General features: G+C 43.4%; 1 protein-coding gene across 3 annotated transcripts in view; it reads left to right on the plus strand.

The window, feature by feature from the left end:
* Nucleotides 1-24,827, plus strand: part of PHB1 (prohibitin 1) — a 52,843-nt gene extending 28,016 nt beyond the window's left edge. For all 3 annotated transcript variants that reach the window (XM_086923993.1, XM_086923994.1, XM_086923995.1), the window contains exons 2-7: nucleotides 13,634-13,753; nucleotides 15,570-15,731; nucleotides 19,051-19,193; nucleotides 20,367-20,483; nucleotides 23,502-23,597; nucleotides 24,047-24,827. In XM_086923993.1, the coding sequence (XP_086780119.1) occupies nucleotides 13,666-13,753; nucleotides 15,570-15,731; nucleotides 19,051-19,193; nucleotides 20,367-20,483; nucleotides 23,502-23,597; nucleotides 24,047-24,259 (819 nt within the window). In that variant the 5' untranslated portion in view covers nucleotides 13,634-13,665 and the 3' untranslated portion in view covers nucleotides 24,260-24,827. The remainder of the gene's footprint in view (nucleotides 1-13,633; nucleotides 13,754-15,569; nucleotides 15,732-19,050; nucleotides 19,194-20,366; nucleotides 20,484-23,501; nucleotides 23,598-24,046) is intronic.
* The last annotated feature ends 380 nt before the right edge of the window (nucleotides 24,828-25,207 follow it).

A 25,207-nucleotide genomic window follows, 5' to 3' on the forward strand; every position in this document is an offset into this window, starting at 1 on the left:
AACCAGGAGAAGCCCATCTTCCGGTTTTGGGAGGGCCACCATTTAATCAGCTTAACTTAGCTTAGGCCAGTGGGGAAAAGAAAGTCACTGGAAGAAATTGGAGAGGGGAGTGAAGGCGGGGTTAGAAGAGATAACTTGAAAGAAGGCAAAACATTTAAAAAATCTGCAGTTAGTAACTGTAATGGACCGGATAGACATCCTAATAAGTGAGTGTGAGGATATTTTAGAATCCACACCCATGACGCACGCAACTAGTGACAAAACAAAAACTCCAGGCAGAGGCAACCAGCGAAGCCGGCCATTCCAGACATGTTTCGCAACCAAATAAAAAAGTGGTAACCAACAATAATGATGGGGTATGTGATTCCACGGCAACACCCCCTACTAATAACGGGCTGACCAGGCTATTGCCAGATCTAGACCACATAGATCCTATAGTCATTTGTACCAATAGATTTCAGCCACTATCTGATTCGGACAGTAAAAATGAGGTGGGAGGTGATAGACTTGTGACGGCCCAATCCCCACAGACAATAGCTAAACATGATCAAGATCTAGTACCAGGACCTTGCTCAGAATGGCCGAACATGTTCTAAGTAGTCACCACATTAAGACTTGAAGTGGGAACCATGAGAGGCATGATAGAGGAGTTATCTGAAATGGTCAAATCTTTATTATCTGATCCAACCTGAAGAGGGAATGGAAACACACAGGATAGCAGTCAGATGGTAGACCCACAGGGTTCCATGTCTACTACCTCTTTGGTCTTACCGAGTATCCCAGGCACACCACAGCGAGTGGGGCATTACATTACTTAGACTTAGAGCAAGCTAAGCATTAATAAAACACCAGCAACGATCAAGCACCCACTACACCTTTAAGCTAGTAATAGTACCACGTTTAGTAAGGCAGCAGTGTTGAGGACCCATCGATCTCCTAGAAGTAAAACCTCTTCGCATACGGATTTACCACAGTTGGGTTCTCTGATGGGGTCCCGAGTACAGAACACACACAACGTAGCTAGACCCCTTAGAATTTACATGGTAAATGTACCAAAATATGTGTCATGTAGAGGCATAGAGAACAGGGATTCCTTAACCAATAAAGCCATCCATTGGATAAGGCGTGTGAAAGGATGCCGCTCGGTGATGAGGGATGATATAGTAGCTGCGCGAAGGTTAACCTCCCCAAACCATCGCCACGACTGTATCGAGCTTATCATGAATAGCACAGATCTAGTCGAATCTTTTCATACTGGAGTTTCGTACTAGTCCTCCGGGGCATTCAACAATCCAATTTAGACGCTCCCCTCCTAGCAGTAGGCATGATAACATGCCCAGTATTTGTCCTTCAGGGCCTTGTTTGTGGGGAAATTAGAATTTACAGGATCAGACCAGTAGACCTGAAACGATATTTCCAGTTTAGGGTAGGCACACTGCCAGTAGGCACACTGCCAGTAGGAGCATTCACTGCTATATGGAACAAATCTACTGTTGATATAAACCCGGTATGTAAGTCAAGCAATGAATCTTTGGCTCACCAACTCTTTGTTTGTGCTGGGTATGTTGTCCCGCGTCCTGTTTGGCTTTTCCCAATTTGTAAGCTCCTGTGCGCAAGAAGAGCTAGCGAAGCTGAAAGAATCTTGCTGACCAATACTTCAGCAATGATTGCTATAGCCATGGCAACATTTCTAGGGTGGTCATGGTTCTTAAAGTTCAACTCCCTACGCCTATGTGAGGATAAATAATGATGCGACTAAATACAGCCAATTTTTTGTAGTAGATGTTCGATTGATTTCTGATGAATAGGCCAGGATACATCAGAGATAAATTGATTAATTAGATTCACTTGAGCATTTAACGCAGAAGGTGGATCGTATCCAGTTAATTCAAAAAAGGTGTTGCAAATTGTAAAAATCTTAAATATTTTTATTATGTCTCTTGTAATGTGATTTTATTAACTTTTGCAATAAGTGCATACATCTAATTTTTTTAAAGGCTACTTTTGCATGCCCTTTCATCAAGTTATAAGATTGATTACGTGATTTTATTGCTGTTTTATAACAAGTGCGTTCATCACATTTAAAAAAAAAAAAGTCACTCTTGCATGCCCTTCATCCAGTTTACACGTTTCATTATGGCATCTGTTTTACTTAATTTCATCTGTATCTTTGTAAATGCTTTTGTGACTTAATCTGTCGAATAAAGCTGTTGAAATGGATTCCACTGCTTGAAAACCCAAATCATGAGGAATTAAAGTATACAGTGACCTCGCATCTATAGTACAGAAAATTGCAGTAGTATCTTCATCAAATTCAATTGCCCTTAATTTTTTTATAAAATCAGTCGTATCCTTAAGATAGGTGGTCATGTTTTGGGCTATAGGTTGGAGATGACGATCCAAATATTTTCCAGTGGGTTCGTGTATGGAATTTCTTGTAGAAACTATTGGTCGAAAGGGAGGTTTATGCAAATCTCTAAGGATCTTGTGTCACATGTATATATGTGGTGTACTTGGGTGGTCTTGTGTGAGGTAGTGTTTGTCCTCTTATCTATTGTACCCCTAGATCTAGCCCTGTTCAAGATGATCCAACAAATACTGAAACAATGCAGGACATGTATCGCCATTAAGGTACGCACAATCTCTGGTTTTGATAATACACATTGTGCATACTTGGGTTTAAAGTATACGCGCCATTAACTACTGCACCTCAAAGAGCACTTGGAACATAATTTCATCGACTGGAGCAACAGTTTTGATGTTGCACAGTATATTGCATGCTTCTTTTCTTCTACTTTTTTACACTATTGATGCTTTAAGTTATGTTTTAGTTTACCATCAGTTTTCGCAGCACAGGACGTACTCCAAGGTCAGCATACCTTTTTGGGATGATCATGTCCTAGACTACGCCTAGTTGTTTTGGGTGTACAGTTTGTGTCAAGGGACTATTTTTAAGTTTCACAAAGGGCTGCACGCTATGATACATCTTTTTACAGATTTCTAGACGTTTCTTTGACTTCATTTGCAAAGTAATGACAGGTTTTCAAAGATTGTTCTTGTGACATGCTGTTCCATTCTGGATTATTTTGACTATATATGATTGTATTATAGGAGATATACCCCTGATGAAGGGCCAGTCCCGAAATGCATTGGGATTCTTAAGACCTTTATCACAGCGAACAGATAGTGTGATGGATCAACACTATAGGCTTGATGATACAACTATAATAAATGAAGATTGTGACTGATAAGCAGACTACACTGTGATTATTAATATAAAGAAAAGATACACAAGATTTACATTTTTCATTCTGAGTACAAAGTGGTTACCACTGCCCTTGTCAGGAGAAAATGTCCACCCTTTTCCAGAGCGGAAAGAGACTGAAGATAAGTTGGTGGATACCCATGAACGTTAGTTTGTGTGTGTGTGTATAAAGACCTTGGTGGGGGGCATTTCAACCCAGGAACTACAGCTTCCTGCCCCCACCTGTAGATTTGTGGAAAGGTGGCAAAATACGTATTGCACGCTCCTCTTCTTTTAAGCCGGAATAATTTCAAAAACCAAAGAGCAAACAAACAATGAACTGAAGCAAACAATGAGCAAAAAAACAATATGCACAGAAAACCAGGTGTTAAAAACTGACAATAAAAGACATGTAGACCTATACAGGCTAGTAAACAGTGACCAACATTAATGTAACACCTTTAGGTCACTTCTCATTAAAAGCAAAGCACCACTGCACCCAAAACAAAAATACCCGGTACACTATGTAGTAACTTTGTTTGTTTCAGTTATTTGTTTTTTTGCTCTCTTGAGCTTTGGTTTTTGAAATTATTCCGGCTGAGGTCATTCATATTATTGATCGAATTGTGGTAATAAAATTGAAAACTCTGATCATTGAATCTGTTTATGGAACGGATTTTTGTATCCAGAACTGTATTTTATTTTTTCACCCCTTCCATGCGTTCGTCGGCCGTCGCAAGCACTACCACCGTAGTGCTGCGCACGTCCGTTGGCCGACGCGGCCCGCCCACTCCGCTAAACCGCTGCACCGCGGCGGAATTGCCACCGCGGTTAAGTGGTTAAGGGGTTGTTGTATCTAGAGTTGCTATCTGTTATGGCATTCAGTCATCCCATGTCGTTTGAACAAGCACAAAGTTTGTCTCCCTCGTTTTTAGGTCGAGTTTCAATAATGAAAGCACACAAATGGGCAGAGGCGGGTGTGTGTCCCACCTTTTCTCTAAATGTTCACTTCCATAGCGTTTTGGTGTCTGGAGCGAGCAGCGGCACACTTTGTGGCAGCTGCATTCCTCCCTTGTTGTGGATCATGTTAATAATGAAACCGGGGACTTGTGAGGAGCCCACTGGCCATACCTGTCTTTACTACTCAAACGAGGATGGGGGCATTGTCCTTGCGTCCAGTGGAACGCTTCTTTACCCTTGACCCCAACGTACTCGAGTCTCGGCCCAGTTAGAGGGGCAGAGGCCCACCACTTACATACCGTCCACGAGTCCCTCCGTCCGCAGCTGCCACAGCGACGAGGGAGGGACATCTTTCCCCGGCAGAGGGAGTCCCCACCTGGTCAGGGTTGAGGTGACTGACAGGGCAGCGCCGGCCGAGAGTCTCTTGCATGCCTAGAGCGTATCTGTCTGCTGTACGCGACAAGAAAAGGCCTGTCGCTGTTTTTGTTTTCCTTGAGTGTTTGCGTATGTGACTGACTAGACATGTTTTTTTTCAATTATTATTAACTTGGACCTTTTTGTGTATTGACCAGCTTGGTGCCGGGCTTTTGCGCAGCAAAACAACATTCGTTATTACGTTGGGGTTTCTCTATTGGGCCTGACTGCGATAAAGGATGAATCACTCTATTAAAAGGTTACTAAATGGCGCACGCGTCACCACCTACTTCGCCACTGCTCAGCAGTGCACCTGCTACTCTTGCGCTAGCACTGTGAGGAGAATGCCAAGATTTGTTGACTTTGGATTTTTGATAGATCAGATGTAAAAGCTTTGGAGTTTTCGCAAATTTGGCCACATTTTTAGGTTTTGCCTCGCGAAAAAGATGCGCTCTGCGCATCTTTTTTGCGCAGGCAAAAACCTAATGAGTACTGTGTGTGGGTTTGGGTCGGCCCTCGTCATTCATTGGCTGGCTCCATGAATGGAGCCTAGCCATTGGACGAGGGGCCTGTCCGTCAATGCCGGACCAGACACGGGGGCGTTCCCGAGATTCTTTGGCTTTTGCCGACGTCACGCGACGTCAGGCGAAAGCCGGGAACGCCCCCGAATCTGGTCCGGCATTGCCGGCACCTGCCTCTGCCTTCCTGCTCGGGACATTGCACAAAAGACGCTCGATAGCCCCTCCCTCCCGCTCCGTGGCAGCCCGTCCCCCTCCCTCTCCTCAGGCCGGCCGGCCAGCTGAAGGAAGCAGCCGTCCGCCTCCAGCCAGGGCCGCGCTGGGATTGGCCCAGCCGGCCGAGCCTCCACCACGTCATCGGGAGGAGGAGTGGAGAGCAGGAAGCAAGAGATCTGCCGGAAGATGTCCAGGTGAGTGCTTTGTTTTTTAGTTTGTTGCTTTGTCCGTGTGTGTGTGTCTGTTCCCGCCCCTCACCCTCCCGCTGTCAGTGTGTGGCCGTTCCCGACCCCCTCCCGCTCTTCGTGCCTTTCCGCCCCCCCCCTCCTCCGTTTACCTCGTGTGTGGCCGTTCCCGACCCCCCTCCCGCTCTTCGTGAAAAGGCAAACAAAAAACATTATTAATAATTTGATCGCCCTTGGTGGGGAAAACATGCCTCTGGAGATTTTAACAATGCCGCACAGGGAGAAGGAGGGAAATGCTTTATTGATTAGGCCGCGATGAAAGAGCCCTGTTTCCCGCCCGCCCACACCCTTCATACTCGGAGACAGCCTGACTGAGGTAAGCGTGCCGTCGCTCGTTGTGTTAATGCACACGCACTTCACGATGGAGATAGCAGAACAATGACGAAGAGTAGTGAAGCTCACGCCCCTGCCTCATCTTTGGATCATGGCCAGTGCGACACAAGCTCCGGAGAGCACCGCGATGGCGTCGGGAGTTGTCCTGTCTCCATGCTCCCCGGCCTGTCATCACTTCTGCGCGACAACCTCTAAAGGTCATTTCAATTGTTTCGCTGGGGGTGTTTTCTATGCTTTCCTGCAGCTCTGTTTTTGAGAGTAAAATAACAAAACCAAAAATATCTATGTTTGCATTTAAACTGCTCCTCGTGAACAGTTAAGACAGATGTGGCCATGTGTGAAGATAAAAGGGCTGTGTATTATTTGAGGGGAACGGCGAAAGAATGCAAGGGGTTTGGGGACCACAGCTTCATTTTTAAAATAAATAAAGGCCCAACGTTTTTTAGGAGGCCATCCCAACTTTCCACTGGCTGAATACTGGGATGTCCGAAAAACAGGTCTTCCTTGTCTTGCTTCCTCATCATGATTCTTTCTACCAGGCAAAAAAAAACCACATTAAATGCCAACCACTTCCGATTGGACCGCGATACACATTGTTATGCGCTTAACTCGGGTTGTGTGTGATCTGCCAGCAAAGTCACGCGCTGTGAACAAATCACAAAGGAGGCCGTGAAAGGGGCGGGGGGGCGAGGGGGGGAGCTGTTGTTCTGGCAGTCGCAGGTGACAGACCCCTAGCAAGTCCCCGGGAGCAGAGGAGAAGTTTATAGGCTGCTAATAAACTGTGACCAATCGGTGAATGGCCCTGATTGTGCCATGCTGGGTGCAGGGCACAAGTTCTTGGGAGAGACCGCACTTGCTCTCTCGTCCCTCCACAGTCGCAGGGGCCTCGGAGCATGTGGCAGGCTCTGATGTTTGACACACTGAATGGGCGTATGTTCCTTGCATTAAACGTGTAGAATATCTAATTATGGCCGCACAATGATGATTTATAGCCAGAGGCATATGCAAACAAGACGCTGTCGCCCATTTAGACAGAGAAGACAGCCCTGGACCGGCTGCTCGTGCGTTTATTAAAAGGAATATTTGACCAACCGGTTAACTTTCAATTACTCTCCATTCACGGCCCATGAAAGTAAAAACATTGGGTCCCCTAAATGGTAATTTACTGCTCTTGCTATGGCTCATTTATCAAATTAAAATTGGCTTGAACCACAATCACGCTCCCTAAGAAATAATCTACCGGAGAAAAATATGAACCCCCCCTACTCACTAATACTTCAGATGGTTTTACATAAAAATAAGAAGAAAAATACTGAGATTGAGAGTGCAGGATTCAGAGTGCAGGATTCAGAGTGCAGGATTCAGAGTGCAGGATTCAGAGTGCAGATTCTGTGGGTGACTCTATGTGTGTGTGGGTGGCTTTGCGTGTGTGGCTCTGTGTGGGTGTAAAATGCAAGAGGTCATGCATTTGCGAGCGATTAAGCTATTGGCATTGTAAATGACAATGCCATTTATTTATGTTTTAAAAAAAAACATAAATAAAAATAATGTCAAGAGCAATGCCAATAGCTCTAACTTTAACAAAGGCAAAACCATTGCATTGTAAATGCTTGTTTTCCTAATCTAATGATTCTTCTTGGTGCCAGACAAAAATATACATTCACAAGTACACAATTGAGACACTTTTTGATATGGTACAACAGATTGCTGTTCTCTGCTGGAAAACGTGTAACATGCCATGTCAACAAGTGGGAACTACTGCAAATCGCAATAAAAATATGGGTGGGGTTATTCACAGGGTTGTGTATCTTTTTTTTTTTCAGCTCATATTGATGTTTTAGACTGAGTATGACTTCCAAGATCAAAATATATCCTCACAAGTGAGACACAATTAACTCGCAGCACTGACCGTTTCTTTTATCTGATTGTTTATGCTACTCATACAAAGGGTGTTTGTACACGGTGACAATACGATGTTAAAATTCACAGCCAATATACATCAAAAGTTGCTATCACCTCCGAGGCCTGTGATAAATTCAGTGCAACCCAACTCCGCTGGAGTGCAATTAATCATCGGCAGCATCGTGGCTACTAGAAAGGGGTCACCCTTACCTTGGACAGACCAGAACCCTTAAGGACCAAATTCGAGAAATAAATGTTAGCAAACTAATTGCCAGATGCATCAAAGGGTTTAGGAACCCTAAGACCCTAAGGGAAAATGCTATAGTACATATGGCCATACATTTGCTTTATTCATACAAACAGCCCTTGACTTTAAAATTCGATTGTACATGTTTTTTCAACATTCACAAGAATGCAAAAAGATGGAGAAAAAAATCCCAGTTCCACAAAGGCCCTGTGAACTCGCTGATATTAAAGCTATTTTTGGTTGCCACAATGGTTACTTTAGTTAGGATATCAATTTGTGGCTATGATTTATCCTTTGTTTAAAAACTAATCTTTCGCTTTGTGAGTTCCCTACAACGAATATCCTGTAATTGTGATACAGTGTATATTTCCACATGACTACACTTTTACAGGTTATCCATCTTTCCAATAAAAATACATTTTATCGAATGAAAGAGAAACGGGGAAGATTATTCAATGAATGGCTTCAACAGCATTTGCCATGACCACAACAGATGCAGGGGAATGCAACTAAGCTGTCCCTGAAGGTAAAAAGTAATCTCCATCTTTAATAATCATACCGCAATCATGCACAAAGTATCCAAAAAGGCAGGGAACAAGAGAAAACATTAGGAAGAAATAGAAACAATTCTCAATCTATTTTTAGACATTCACCATAAGCGACCTCCAGAAACCGAAATTCCTCGACCTAAATGCCAGTCAACACATATCTAAAGTCATTGACATTCAAGCATCAGCGATGTTACCTTTATTATTGCTATAAAACCGTCTTGGTCAATAACATTTTAGTATTTGTAAATTGATTAAAAAAACTTAAATTCAATTAGTGGCTCTGCAACACTCAACCCCGAAAAGAAAAGTGCTTTTAGACCTGAGAAGACCTATTCTGTGTGGAAAGGGATGGTAGCCCTATCTGCCTTTAGTGGAATTAAATAAAAAACGTACTTCCCCTGCTCCACCTTACCCCAAGCTGGGACCTCATAATCACCACCTTTTCCTAATCATCCACTCTACTCCTCCTCCATGTGCCTCCAACCCTACGTGATCTACACACATCTCACCAGTAGATTCTATACTGACAAGCTTCTCTCCTTCATATACAAAACTGATAATGCTCACCTAACTGTGGATGCCACATACACCACCCATTATCCAACACTGCACGATTCTTAAAACTGTGGGTACAAAAATAAAGAATTTTGCAAGGTCTCAAATTCCCCTCCAATGCTCAAAATTCTGAGGCACAAAAATCTATAATCACTTCTGGAAAAAACAGACCACACATTCCCCAAAGGCTATAACCTCATCTGCTTACCATACTCAAAACATTTGTCCAAAGCAGCAGCGTATGTAGAAAGATGCAAAATCTTTCCTCCAGCTCTCTGATTTATGTCAGCCCTTATGTGAGCTCTCCTGAAAAGCAGCCGACTTTAATCAGTAGTTGGGAGCTTTGAAGATGGTATTGTTCATTTGGTATCCCATGCGGCAAGCTGAATCTGGCCGGCACAATGAGAAGATTACAACTCCTCCTCCAGCTGACACGTCCCGAGAAGGAGGTATACCAACGTCTAGCCATTAAACCTAACTGAGAAGAGAGTTGTGAGGAAAATTTGTTTACAGGGATGTCCGTTAGAAGAACCTACAAAAGTATAAGAATACTTGGAACTAAAAGAGGTGGTACTAAAATTAATTAGAAAACTGCAACCTTGCCCGAAAAATTCAGGATACCATAATGGAATACAAAAACAGAACAATTTATCACATCTTGTGACTTGGGAAATTGTCAGGCAATTTTGGAAATCATTTTTAGACACACCTCCTTTGTTCTGTTGGATTCTTAGGTTTTGTTATGCGAAGAAACTTGAATTGACGTTTCTAGTCTCAGTTCATGTGACTATATAAAACTCTGAAAGAAAAAAAATCATACTGCCTCTGGAGTGCAATAATAGATCTACACCAAATGAGATGATATTTTTGTAAACAATGTTTAGGACTAGATTGTTTAGGTCTGACAACATTTTCGCCAATAACTTTTTTTGTTACTTTTATTTACAAACTATTTTCAGTTGAATAAACTATAGGCAACGATATAATTCAATGTCCATGGATCAAAACATAATAAGTTCACAACAGTTTACTGAAAAGATAAATGTTTCCTTACAATACTTATAGCTTACTATTCTGAATAAATTACACACATTATCTAGGATCCCCTCTACATCACTAATGCATAAAGTGTTGTAAAGTATTTTTATTTCACTGTACTCACATTCATCCATCCATGCATTCAGCTCTATCACTTGTCAAAGTAAGACAGAACAAGCATTGGCATGGCCAATAGGTCTCGCCCTTGGGACCTTATAAGTGTTTAACCATGCAACAGTTGATGGTTTTGCACCAAGGATATTGTGCTGCATAACTAAATACTTATAAGGTCCCAAAAGCGAGACTTATTGGCTATGACAATGCTTGTTATATGATGGGTTCCTGGCTGAGTCTGTCCATAAGCCCAAATGGCTCTAAGATTTAGTAATTATTTTTCATAGTAATTTTCATATCTGTTCTTTTATGGTTGCTTATCCGTAGCGTCCTCTGGCCCAGTTTTGTGACATATTGTTTGAAGCCTTTGACCAATCACCTAATGGCTATAAAAGTAGATGAAGTCCATTTGGCCTAAGTTAAATTCTGACAGAACATGTTTCATATTACTTTTTCTTCCACATGCTGGCTGAGATTTTGCCCCATTCGTTCTACTAGGAATCTGTTACACTGGTCCCACAAGTTAAAATCGAGGCATCCTCCTATATACCTCCTATATATACATGTCTGTGTAATAGCAGGTAAATGACCGCTTTTGTTAATGAAGAAAGAAAAGACATTCAACTCAAACCTCCCCAACCTTGCAGTTGCTAAAAAACATAGCCTTTGGGTAGCCATCAACTCACAAAAACATGACTGTAATTCATTATCTGCTCGTTTTCCTGCAGGGCCGGTGCATGCTATCCCGAGTGAAGCTGTTCACATAATTAGTGGGCTGAAGGAATAATTGTCTAAGGACTTGTGTTGTCTCTACTAACGCCTGATTGCCCAGACCATACAGTATAAGTTCACTTGATTGGACCCTAAGTACATTTAGCTAATGGCTTATGCACGTCAAAGACTGAGCACACCAGATGATGTGCTCCCGTTAAAGTGACTATTCCTCTACCTTGCAAACCCTCGTTTTTAACTATAGATCAGGTGGTGGGAGAGGTGTGCGGGAGGATATTTATATTTTGCCACTTGAAATGATACAATATGAAACTCCTTTCATTCCATATCTGCCGTTACTCCACTACTGTTGTGGTTTTGGTCAGTAAGAAATTTCCCAAACGGGGGATGGGGGGGGGGTCACCAGCTGATTTTTGTTGGGTCGTGAAAGTCCGAGCAATAATGAAAGATTCCTTTAAATTACGTGTTTCTCTTGCCACGTTTGCTGGTGCTTCAAAGGCAGAAGTCGGATGTCAGGCTGGTTTATTTTTTTACATGGACATAGATTGCTGTTTACTCTGACTGCAAAGTGTGAGGAGTTTTTTTAAAGTGAATTATGTAACCATCCTTGCTGGATTACAGAGAGTAAGAAGGAGAGCTTGTAGATGTTTGTTTTTTGCAGCACAAAATATTAAATGTAAATACCTTTAAATGAACTATGTATTCAGCAGTTAGGAAAGCAAAAGTGTAGCACACTTGTTTGTAATTCTGAAGTGTGCTGGAGGTTTTAATACGAACTAAACAATCAAGACACTTTACTTGGTGATGCACAAATGCTAAATGTTCAAAGAAACCCAATTTCCAATATCATTTGTGTGCTATTTAGTTTTGTCAGTAAAACTGTATGTCTGTGCAACTTTAGTGGCCATTTCAATGGAAAACGTGCTGTCTATAAATGAGAATGCGATACCACATGATGCTTTAGATACATTCAACAACTGCCCACCTCATGTCTATTAAAGGTAGGTGGGTTGCAAGAGTGTCATCCTGAAAAGTGGGTCGTGAGTCTAAAAAGTTAGGAAACCACTGATCTAGGGGATTCAAAAAGTGCAGACCATGCTCTGGCAACAGCAAAATAGCACAAGACATTCGTATTGATATAAACTGGAAGTCTTTGACATTGGATCCGTGCTGAGGGGGAAATGGCAGGTAGTACCTTCATGGGAAGCACAAACTGGGTTTATCCCAAGCACCTAAAAAGTGCGATCCCACAATTAACTCTCAACATGTCGCACTTCAGCCAGGTATGACATAAGCTAAAAGCCTGTAAACCTCTTGTGAGTACCACTGTCAGGCCAGCTATTTACATATCTTGCACTTTTTCGACTATTCCCAGTTAGCAACACAGCCTTTTGTTACTATTCGAATAATGCCTAGTTGAGTTGTATTTGGAAAATGTTTGTCTTGGTGTCATATTAAACTAGAGATCCTGCTGTGTTAAGCAGTGTGATGCTTAGATCATGGGAATGTTGATTAAGCAACTTGCACTGAAGATATAAGCGACTGCTGGAGTGGGCGCTGTTGCAAGTGTGAGTCGGTTGTATGAACGTGGATTGATCATTTGTATGGTTGTCCTTATAACAATGTGCAGTGAGTACAGAACCATGGCCCAAATATAGTATACCTATATCGCTTAAACCTCTAGTCCCCGATAGGTAGTACTCCTGTTGAAAGTTCAGGTCCATTAATATGTAGCACCTTTCACAAGCAGATCAGATCTAAGTGTAACTTTTACACAGAATCAGGAATCGTTGATTTTTACAGTCCTAAAGTGCACTTTAAATCTAACAGTGTGGCAAAGTTTCCACTGTGGGAAGCTTTGGTGTGGCAGTATGGCTGTGACCGGAATAGGGGAAGAATGACTTTTAAAAATGTTGAAGAGAAGTGGATTCAATTCCTATGTGTGGTATCTCAATCCATCATTATTTTGCACACAATGCCACCTCAGTTTGGACACAGCCATGATTTTCTCTTTTGGCGAATATGTTATTGTGACTAATAGTGCTGCCAGCAACTTCAGATTTTCGCAACTTGACTGCTTTTGGTCCATCACTCAGGGGCCCGCCTAATCACACTGTTGAAATGCATTACACTTCCCACCTACCTCCTTGCCCATGCGCAGTTTTTTTTTATAGCCACTGTTCGTCCCCCTTCTTTCTATCTTCTATCTAAGAGATACTGATACTTTCTTTGAGGCTGGAATTTAATTACACAATAGCTCTTGTGGAGACATCCTGTGCGCTCATTACACATTTGCCTCCGTAGGATAGCACTTGCATTATTTTCGAGTGCTGGCAGTGCTAAAGGAAGGACTGGCTGTATCAGTGAGTTTACAGGAAATGCATCTAGTTGGGCATTTTTATTAAATACTGTTGAGATTACAGATAGACTCGCATGTACCATATATTGCAAATTTGATATTTACAGGCATGTGTCCCATTGATTTAGTATTTCTAGGATTTGCTCCTAGTAGTGTTTGATTTTATTGGCTTGCGTTTCTAAAATACCATAATTTTTTTCTGCAGGTTGAACTGAAGAAGCAAACACAAGACTAATAATGGCTGCTAAGCTATTTGAGACCATTGGCAAGTTGGGTCTGGGATTGGCAGTCGCTGGAGGAGTGGCCAACTCGGCCCTTTATAATGGTAAGACGTATGAAACCGGTTGGCCAAGTGATGTGAGAAAATTGAAGTTGAATTCAGCACCAGTGGATACTTAAAAAAAAAAAAAATCTTGTTTTTTTCGTGGCTGTTTTTGGCTAGGCTAGACTGAAATGTTTCAAAGTTCACGAATCTGAGTATGACCTGGATTGTGTTTATGTAGGGTTGAGAGTGGTTTGGGAGGCCTCTATTTTCAGTAGTGTGAATCACAACCCAGACTGGACTTTCAAAGAAACTTTGAGGTTGTTGGTTGGGAGTTTTTTTATTTTTTTATTAAGAAAATGTTTTAATGCATTGAGCACAGTACTTGATGCATTTTAATGCATAAACATCACTGGTTGTATGATAGAGGCATATATGGCTAAACCACAAGTGCCTTTACTACGTGGTCCCAACAACGAATGCGTCTGAATAATGCAATCTTTTACCTCACAGGGTTTTACTATGCAATTTTGTGATAGAGGCATGGCTGGGGAAAGGAATGTGTGGTAAAGATCACACCCCAGCCCCTTCGCCCTGGGCCCTAAAAACGATCCTAATCCCCCTGCCCGAGCCTTAAACACCACTGACCCCCAAGCCCTGAACACTACCTCCCGCCCCCGAGCCCTCAACACTACCCTGCCCCTGCCGAGCCCTAGATACTACCCTGCCGAGCCCTAGATACTACCCTGCCGAGCCCTAAACACTACCCTGCCCAACCCTAAACACTACCCTGCCCAACCCTAAACACTACCCTGCCCCCTCCAACCCTAAACACTAGCCTGACCCCCGAGCCCTAAACTTTTAGCCTGACCCCCGAGCCCTAAACGCTAGCCTGACCCCCGAGCCCTAAACGCTAGCCTGACCCCCCGAGCCCTAAACACTAGCCTGACCCCCCGAGCCCTAAACACTAGCCTGACCCCCGAGCCCTAAACACTAGCCTGACCCCCGAGCCCTAAACACTAGCCTGACCCTCGAGCCCTAAACACTACCCCTGACCCCACCGCGCCCTACAATCTACTACAACCCTTAAAAACGACCCCTACCCCTATCCCCCACTTGACCCCTACCCCTATCACTAATCCACGTCCCTCCTGATTCTTCCTCCGCCCGCCCATCCTCGCATCTAGTGCGCACACTGCCTTAACCATGCATATGCGTGGTTAAGGCATGCATGGTTACGCTTGCGGGGAAACTGCACACATGGCTCTGTCCACGTTGTAAAGGCCGTTTCACACATCACTACTTGAATGCATAGCATAATAAAGTACTTCTATTAGTTTGATGTGTGGAGGAATTACTTGTGTGGGAAATCTTGCCTCACCCTGAATTGTATTTACCTCCTCACAAGCATTGGTTTATGGCTTGCCTTTCAGTAAACCCATTTATTCCCAACATGCTCACGCAGTCTATACTCGGGCAGGTCTTCTCTGTTTGCCTGTGGTGGTCCTTCATTTACTCTCGGTGTCGCAAGGTCAAAACTGAACTGGATATCGAAACACTTATAAATACCAATGTAAAAAAAAATAATTATATATGTATTTTCCATGTTTGTAACAATGTTTTGATATATGTGTGAATCAGAATATTTTTTATGAAATTGGTATTTGTGTTTCAATATCCGGTTCAGTTTTGTGTCTGCGAATTGGAGTTGGAAAGAGTGAGTATGTGTGGAATGTTTCTGCAATGGTGTACCAAAAGGGAATTATGTATTGGACCTTGAGTCACGTGTTGTGCCTTGTCCCTTTTGTGCTTGTGAGGCCCCTCTCACTGTCTTTGAACCTTCATTTACACTGATAGCAATTTTTGTTTTCCCTTATAGTGGATGCTGGGCATAGAGCAGTTATCTTTGACCGATTTCGTGGTGTTCAGGATGTAGTGGTTGGAGAAGGGACACACTTCCTCATCCCTTGGGTGCAGAAGCCTATCATTTTTGACTGTCGGTCACGACCGCGCAACATTCCAGTTATCACCGGCAGCAAAGGTGAGAGAGGATTGAGGCTTGAACGTATTTTTAACAGAACCATGTTTAAAAACATTTCTATTTTTATTCTTTCATTTTAGTTTGTAACTTTAATTGCTTGCAGTATTGTTATATGAAGATGGCTTAAGCCACTCAAATGATGCAGCACTGGAGGATTAAATTATGTACAAAATCCGAGAATGGGTGGGGAAAGCATGGAAGAGTTAAAGGCGTGCGATGAGGGAGCAACATGGAGTGCACAGAAGGCGGGCATTTCGGGGGCCGTACGTAAGGGACAAATCAAGGAAATGCATGCACACATCGAATGCTGAAAGAATATGAAAAAAGTGGTTCCCAGAATGGGACCGCAAAGATAGTTTGCTCCAGGGGAGGGGCAAACACAGGAAACACCAGGAAAACCATTGAATAAGACACAAGGAAATGAGTGACAAGCAAGCCAACAAATGGTAAATGCTTGCTCTAAGCTCACTATGTTTTTGGTCTTTCGACAACAGACCAGTTGAGACCTAAAAACGTATTTTCGGAACTGAATAGTACATTTCCTATTTATTTAGTCTGTATCCTACTTGGAGGTATTTTAAGATTCAAGACTTGGAGCCATTAAAAGAAATGCTACAGACTTTTGTTTCTGCGAAAGTCTTAGCACCCTTTGAAATAACTGCATCCTTGGGAACATCGTATGACGTGAAAAGGAATTTGTACTGAAAGTGAAACAAAACAAATCTTAACAATGGACTTGTTCTATCCACACTGTCCCAATACAGTTACTTGAACGCTGAAAATAAAGCCTGTTCTCAGTCCATCAAATAAGGATACGTTTACAATATGGGTAACTGACCCCTCATTTAAATACAGACGTAAAGCAGTTGCAATTTTCAAGGGGACCAATTAACTTTTGTAAATTGTCTGGCACAGCAGTGCACTATGCCACCCATGAGAGAGACCATTCAAACTGTGACTGCAGGCCTGCCATTTCACCCTATGTGAGCTGGTGCTAGCACCACTCGCCACAGATAAGTCACCCCTAAGGTAGGCCTTTCAATCGTTTAGACATGGTGCTTGGTTCTAAGTGTGAGGGTGCCCTGCATGAGCAGGACACCCACCACAAACCCCACAGTCGATTCTCCAGGCTTTGAAAGTGCGTTCAGCTATTTTAAACATATAGTGGACATCAAGTGAATCACAATATGTCTAACTAAATATTAGCTACACCGAAACCGATCATGTTTGGTATCAAACCTGTTGGAATCCTACCCCAACAACAATTCCAGTGTTGGATGAAGGATCCCATGTACTGTGGGCTCCTGTATAGAGCTACCCTATATTTCAGGTAGCAGCCTTTCAGGGTCTAACAGCAAGCTAGTGCCGGCCACAGACCCGATTCTGCTGTCCTGCTGCTGAGCCAGACTAGAGCAGGGGAAGGTAGGACAATAGGTTTCTTGTCACAGGGAAATTTACTGTGTTGGGGGGCACTTGCCAGCACAACCAGACTGCTTTGAAGGGCAAATTTGGTGCCCTCCTTGCATACTCCAGTTGCAAAACCGGACAAAGGACATAGAAGTAGCCTCCCCTCTATCCATCCCCTCCTCTGGGAGTGACTCCTGAATCGTCGCAACCCTTACCAAAGGGTACTTAAAGGCTTACTTGTGGGTGAGCCTTCAGATTAGTCGTGGGACAAGATTCAGATCCGAAACCACTTCATCTTTAACCATCTTGGCACTTTGGACTGCGTTGGATTTTGCTTTGGGAACCTCTACTGCACCAGGAAGGTGTCTGCTTCTCCTGGTATCGTCGTCCTGCCAGTCTTCTGCGTTGTCTGTGCTCCTTACAGGTTCTTCTACAGGCCTGTGGACATCCAAGACACCCAAAGGAATCTCCCTTGGAGTGAAGGAGTCACTCCCCTGCATCTGCAGGCACTGCAACAAAGCTGACTGGTCTGCTGTTACTGCGCTCCCACAGACTCTGAAAGGTTCAGCAACACTGGTGGTGTTTCTGCAATTCCCTCGAGACCTGCGCTGTCTTCACAGCAAGTTGAAACTAGTATCCCTTGTCGCAACCGCTAGAGCTGTTGCCAAGGCTTGTTTGTGCTCCTGCCAGACACCGACACCCCCATTCCCCCCCGTCCCTCTTGACATCTGACGTGGGACAGTCCATGGTTTTCCCCAGCGTCGCCTGGTCCGCACAGCTACATCGCCAAGGTCACCGGCAACTCTCCTGCATCTTCCACCATCGGTGGGCATTCGTCCTCCATGCCTCCTGCTCAGTCCAGAGTGGCATTGACTCTGTCCCCTCTACTTGCTTGTACTCCCCTTCAAGAATCCACTCTTGGATTCCACCGGACACTTTCACCTTCGCTAGTGGCATCTTCACTGAAGTCCTCCATTGTGGTCTACGGCAGTTTCCAACGTCGGGCTTCCCTGGTGTTGGTATCCCAGTTCCTGGGGTATCCATGGGTGGGGTGACTCTCCAACCTTCCATCTTCCACGGGGTTTCTTCAGGATGTGCTTGGAAGGGTCCTGTTTCTTTAAAAACTGCAACCGCGACTTACCTGTTGACTTGTATTGAGCACACAGTCATGTTCCCATACTGCACACGACCTCCGTGTGGTGCCTAGATACTCACCTTGGGTGGTTCCTTGGGTCCCCGTCTTTTCTCTGTCTTCTGAGTCCATTCTTGACTTGGGTTGTAGTTCACATTCCACTATTTTAGTGTATGGTTTGATCTCCCCCTGGGGACCACTGTGTAGTTGTGCCACTTACGTGTTCTATTAAAGTATTGTGGTTATATCTCTGGTTAGGCGATGTCTCCATGTGTTTGTGAGTGTTTTTAATAAATACATATTGTTATAACTACTGTGTGGTTCTTTTTCACTTAACCTATACTATATGATTAGTTCAGGTGAAACAAGCTGCTTTACACTCCTTCTGGACTAAGAATGAAGGCTGCTCTCCACAACTAACACTAAGAGAGCTTTCTATGGTTGTCGTAGAAAATTGCCATAAAGGTTGCCTGGATTAGTGCAGGGTGCATCACTTAAATAAGTGTGCACCATATACGAAGCCAGCCTCCTATACCCTGCCTGTGCTTATATTCTGTGTCTAACCTACATGCCGTATGGGCAGACTTGGTTTTCCTTTCTGTTGACTGTACCGTGACCTGCAACTTCATTTCTGTGTTAAACATGCTCTCTCGGCTGTTAGCATGGCCTAATTCCACCTACAGTGGTCTTCAGTCAATTATTTTTTGTTTGTATTCGTGGAGGTATCGCAGATGTAAGTCCCTAAACTTCTTTTTTCCGTACTTTGATTTCTCTCTTCAGATTTACAGAATGTAAATATTACATTACGTATCCTGTTCAGACCAGTAGCCAACCAGCTTCCACGTATATTTACCAGTATTGGCGAAGACTACGATGAAAGAGTACTCCCTTCCATCACTACAGAAATCCTAAAGGCTGTTGTTGTAAGCAAATCTGTCCAATCATTTTCTTTCTTTGTTCCCTATGCCTCTTACTTACAGCTGTGTAACGGAAACAGGGGACACCCTACTTACTTGGAACCAGGGTACATAGTATATAAGCAGAAACAGTGGTTCCTGTGTACCAATGTAATTAATAAGCAATACTGGTATGTACAAGAGGCAGGGGTAAAGTGGATGCTCGAGAGAGAGATATAAGACCATATACCACAGGATAATTGTAAATTCAAAAGGTTTATATACATAAATCCTCACTTTTTTTTTAAGTGCATGATGTCCCTAGTGAGCATGGAACCTACATAACAATTTGTGACAATCTGTGACAAAGAAAGGGATTCCAAAGTTACAAAGTCACCTATCAAAATGGTATAAAATGATCACAGCCTTCTAATATAGTAATAGAGACGGTGAATGGTTCACTTTGGGTTTGTGGACGCTGTTTCGACGCAATCAACAACTTACCTTTTCTTTTTTTAATATAATTCATTTATCAGTCTATTCCTTCCGTGGTAGGATGCACAAGATTTCTTATGAAACCACCACTCGGTCTGGCATCACTATGATATCCCGCATATCAGTAAACACGGGAATTCAGCAGGCAACACTGCAATCCCAGATAATAGGAGATGATGCAACCGGCATCTATCACTAGTGAGGTCTGCCTTGATGCCCGGTTTTGGCGGAGAGAGCTGGTTGCTTACAAGTATCCCGTGGTATATGGTCTTGTATCTCTCGGACATCCACTTTAACCCTTCCTATTGCCATTTTGCATACCAGTATTGGTTTATTAATTACTTTTGTCCACAGTAACCACTGTTTCTACCCATATATCTTACGTACAGCAACACACACATTCATTTATATTGAAGTTACTTGATGTACCTCCATGTAAAGAAAATCTGTTCACTGCATGGTTTCTCTTTTTCTGTCCCTATTCTTTGTGGGTGTTTTTTTTTCTTTGTCTCGTCTTCTGCTTTGCAATGTGTGTTCCCTTTTGCACAGCTGTGAAGGTCCTGGCTGCTTTTTTTGCTTAGTTCAACCCTAGTTGTGTTTTTTTTTTTTTGTTTGCTTAAGATATGCCTTATGTCTGTTCCTTTTTTTTATAAATATGCAGATGACTCGCTTCCTTGGATCTCACGGTCTGTTCTTTGGTTCTAGGCTCGCTTTGATGCAGGAGAGCTCATTACACAGAGAGAGTTGGTCTCCAGACAGGTCAGCGAAGATCTCACTGAACGAGCATCAACGTTTGGACTGATCCTTGATGATGTGTCACTGGTAAAAAAAACTAATTTTATTTTTCATGCTGTCTCTTGTCCACTGCAGAGTTTTCAACAACTTTGGATGCACTGCTGCTCTTCTAATCAGATGTTGTTGCTAGGATACAGTCTGTGCTCTGTGTAGCAGCTTGCTTGCTTGCGGGAAGCTGTTATCTCTCCTTGAAGGGATAATGTTACATTCTTGGGACAAATCACTTCAGTAATTTTGGTCTCAAAACTCTGTACTTAGAGCAACATAATCTGGTCCTAGAGCACTAAAAGTTCCCTCTTTATTTCAAAAAGCTCCCTGAGTTTAGTATGTTTTTGCTGTAGTAACTTTACATCCTAACCACTCGAGGCAGAGATGACATCAATGTGTTAAAAGGGCAAGTAACATTATTTGAAAGACCTGCAGGGCACAAAGATTTAGAGTAAAGTTACAAAAGGCACTGAACAAAATGTTTTAAACTGTTTATGCTTAGTCCCTAAATCAGTCCTCTGTATTAGAAGTATGGTGATAGGTGTCCTATATATAGTTCTGTTGAACCTCTTAACAACCAGAAGGTAGAGGTAATGTGTGTCGGGTTGCAGCTGTATGTGCAGAATGATCCCATGTCCTGTTAGTAACTCATAAGTGTGGTTTTGTGTTTTTATGCAGTTATTCCATTGTTATAATTTTGACTCTTGCATTAGGCATCACTTGACACTGTTATGCCCTCCCTGTGACCACGGTGAAGTTTCTAATATCAGCACAGTGCCATGAGCACATCAGTCCATTGCCAGTTTTCCCATTCTCTGTAGAGTGTTGGTGGCCTGTTTTGATGGGACTTATTGCTAGAAAAGCAACACAACTGAGAGTGCTGCCCTTTATGAAAATTTCGGAGTTATAGATAGCGTGAACTTGACCCAAAGGTATCCGAGCGCTTCACATGAACACCAGTTGCTACACAGGGAAACATCATTTACAACGAAGTCTTTTCCACGCATGACGTCTTCAACGATCCACTTACCCCGCAAACGTCTCTTCAACGAGGGAGCCTTCAACGACCGTCTTCACCACGCAAGTGGTATTCTTTTTGGTCGTCCAGCATGTAAGTTCTGCGTGGCCTTGGGGGGGGGGTTGGGGGGGTCTCCCCCCCCCCATTAAAAAAAAAAAAGAGCAGGCTACATAGAAAAAAAACGCACTAAAGTGTCAATAAAAAAAAAAAAGAAAAGAGCCGCACCGAAGACGTGGCGAGTACGTCATAAATGAAGTCCTTTTTTAGTTTTTGAAGACTTGTTTTAACGCATAATTCGATGGAGGATGGAAGTAAGAGCTGGAGAACGTAACGTTTTTGAAATGCGAGGTAAGAACTTGCGTTCTAAAAAGCTGCGTGGAACAGCCACTTGCGAAGTAAAATTCGCGTGGTAATGCCATGCGGAGTATTTGTGTTCGTGGTAAAGTCATATATTCGCTACACAAGGACATATTAATTTTTGTTAAGCACAGGGAGATGACGTGATTGGCCCAGAATCACAGGATGGTGAGCGTCATTGCTGAGATTCGAAGCCGGTTCCTGGTTTTGAGATCGACCACCCTAGCCGTTAGGCTACATCCTATCCCTTCATCATGTTCCTATGATAATAGTATGACTGTGGTATGTGCAAGCCTCATTGCTGTTTTTTGCAGTAAAAAACAATCTGATTTGTAAGCAGCCTCGCAAGTAGCGTACATGCCTGCTACCCACATTTTGCAGTAGCAGGGTAAGTACGCTAATGGTGGGTGTCTGTGTCTTCGGGTGAATGTGGAACCTGAGAGGGGGTGCTACCGCTGGTTAGCGAGTGCCCCTTGGATGGCCATGTGACCAAGGGAGCTTTCTTGTAACTTCCAAATGTTGGTCAGTCCTTCTTGCACTGCCTGCATCTCCACCTTATTCCTCCTGCTCCTATCCCAGACCAGCAGTCCAGTGCTTTGTTATTAGGGTTGTGTTCTGTAGATTCTATACATTAATGGCCGTGATGCTTCATTGGAAGGGTGTTTCTTTGGAACAGGGCTAGTTGATGGCTAATGGGCCTTCCTGCTCCTATCTCAGACCAGCAGTCCAGTGCTTTGTTATTAGGGTTGTGTTCTGTAGATTCTATACATTAATGGCCGTGATGCTTCATTGGAAGGGTGTTTCTTTGGAACAGGGCTAGTTGATGGCTAATGGGCCATGCTCACATGCGAACACAAAACTGCGTACCAAGGTGAAATCTACTTCTGAAGCCCATCATTCTGCCTGTAGTTTACCCCTGGCACGTTTAGCGCATCAACTGTACTGTTAAAGTGCCATTAGGAGCATTTGTCAGCAGGGCTGCTGTGCATCGCGACAGTTCTCCTCAGCATGTTTGCGACTCGTGAGAAGCAGCATCTGCATTGGTCGCCAGGAGTAGCAGCACCGCACCCAAAACCTGCGAACATGATAGTGTCATACAGAATGTTCAACTGTACATGGTAAAGTCAGTCTGTGTTTGATACACAACAGTTGCTGCCCTCCTTGAAAAAGTGGTTTTCTTTTAGGGAGCGCATTTTCAACCTTCAGAATCGGACGATAAATATTTAGTAAGGTTGATAGTTGATGAAGATAAACGTCATGTTTTGTGCCACACCCTTGTTTTGTAATCTCTTTAATGTTTTCTATAAATTCACTGGCCTCCTTGAAGCATTGACACGAACACACATGCTGTTGCTAAACGTCAGCTGCAGCGTGAGTGACCTGGTTTGACACCTCTCAATGTTCTCATTTAGTTGGAAGCAGGGATTGTCAGCCCTGCCCACACGTTAGGCCGCTGTCCATTTATATTTAAGTGAGGGGATGACAAGATTAGGAACTATGCTGGGGCTTCAAGAGTCCCAAGTGCGGACCGTGAACATGTTCCGTAGTTTTTAATTCTTTTTCAGATCTTCTGTTGGTCTAGCTGTGTGAATGGTATTTTGCTGATTTGTCTTAGTTTATGACCACGTGAACTTAGTCTCCCCCCTCCCCAACCAATTTCTGAGCTATCTCTTCTACCCTAGACACATCTGACCTTCGGTAAAGAGTTCACAGAAGCTGTAGAAGCGAAGCAAGTAGCCCAGCAAGAAGCGGAGAGAGCCAGATTTGTTGTCGAGAAGGTAAGTCGGTGATCTCATGCTTTAGGTAGAGTTGCAGAAACGTGAACATGTGCGGCCGCGGTGAGATACTTCTCTGTGTTTGTAGCGGGATATGAGCTGGGTGCGAGTGTTCCTTGGAGAGATTAGTTCAGATCAGAGGTCTAATAAGAAGTAGTGGAGGTATTCTGAGACCATCCTCCTCTAGTACATGGAGCTAGTCGTTATACGCGGGTCGAGGGAAGTTAAACATTGCATGTCAAGCAGCTGCCTTTTAAAGAGGGTCCACCTCCCCAGGATCTGTTGCTAGAGAGCATGTTTGGTATATATTCATTGGGTCATGTGAAAGTGATTAGTGCTGGATAATGTAGTAGAAACTTTGATTCCCCCATCAGTATTAGGACTTCGCTTGCCATTGTCTTATCTGCCCCTCCTAAATGTTTTTTCTTTTTTTCACATTCTTCCACCCACAGGCTGAGCAGCAGAAGAAAGCTGCCATCATTTCTGCAGAGGGTGACTCCAAGGCAGCCGAGCTTATTGCCAACACCTTAACAACAGCCGGGGATGGTCTGATTGAGCTGCGCAAACTTGAGGCAGCCGAGGACATAGCATACCAGCTCTCTCGATCCCGTAACATCACCTACCTGCCCTCTGGACAGACGACCCTGCTCCAGCTACCGCAGTGACCCCACCTGCCCCACAAGCCATGATCATTTCTAGCTGCATACGCCTTTCCCCGCTTAAATGTAATTTCGGCACGAGAACAGATTGGCTAATGCAAAGGCATCACTAGACACCAGACTTTAACTCTCAATGGCACTGATTTCCACACCAAGTCCCTCTGTCTTGTAAAGGATGACGCTTGAGACTGCAGGGAAGACCGAGGAGGATAGGCGTGCATTACGGAACATTGTTGGATGGTAGCCAATACAGTGCATGCATAAACTGGATATAAAAGAGGGTCTGTAACTGAGTTTCTGTCCACATGCCAGTTTCTTTACACAGTCTGTGCACTCTACCATCCTTCTTCTGTCTTTCCTACCTGTTGAAAGTTGGAACTTGCCTTCTCTATTCATTCCATTTAATGTGTAACAGCCTTAGAGGGGCGGGAACTCTGGGTGTGATTGAACAGCATAAAGACCCCTTCCACCGGGGCCTGATTTTTCTGCCTTTTTCTATTCTGAATGTTCGAACCTGAAAATGTGTGATCAGTATACAGCCAATGTACTTCAAATAAAAGCAGTTTGAACATCCTGTTTGAGTATATTCCTGCACTTGGCTGGTGGCCTGTGATAAGCACCCTCTTAGCTTCTCGGTCTGAGGATGTTGGAATTGAACAGGTCTGTTTTCATGCATTTTTGGGAATCTCGGTCTGGATCTATGCTCCTTTTTTCACTTAACACCCATACACAGTATCATTCATCAATTCCAAAAAGCCCTAATTCGTGTTATATACATTATAGTCCAAGCCAATAAGCAAAGACATGACAACCTTTTTTTCACAGATTCCACTGATGAAGCAGATTTGAGTTCGTTACTACAGTACGCAAAATAGTATACAGCATCTACTCTCACTGTTGCTTCTAGAATCATCTACTGGCCTTAATGGTATGTTTATATGCATTACTAACTGT

Source organism: Lissotriton vulgaris, chromosome 5, assembly GCF_964263255.1.
Source record: "Lissotriton vulgaris chromosome 5, aLisVul1.2, whole genome shotgun sequence".
In the NCBI taxonomy this organism is placed as follows: domain Eukaryota; kingdom Metazoa; phylum Chordata; class Amphibia; order Caudata; family Salamandridae; genus Lissotriton; species Lissotriton vulgaris.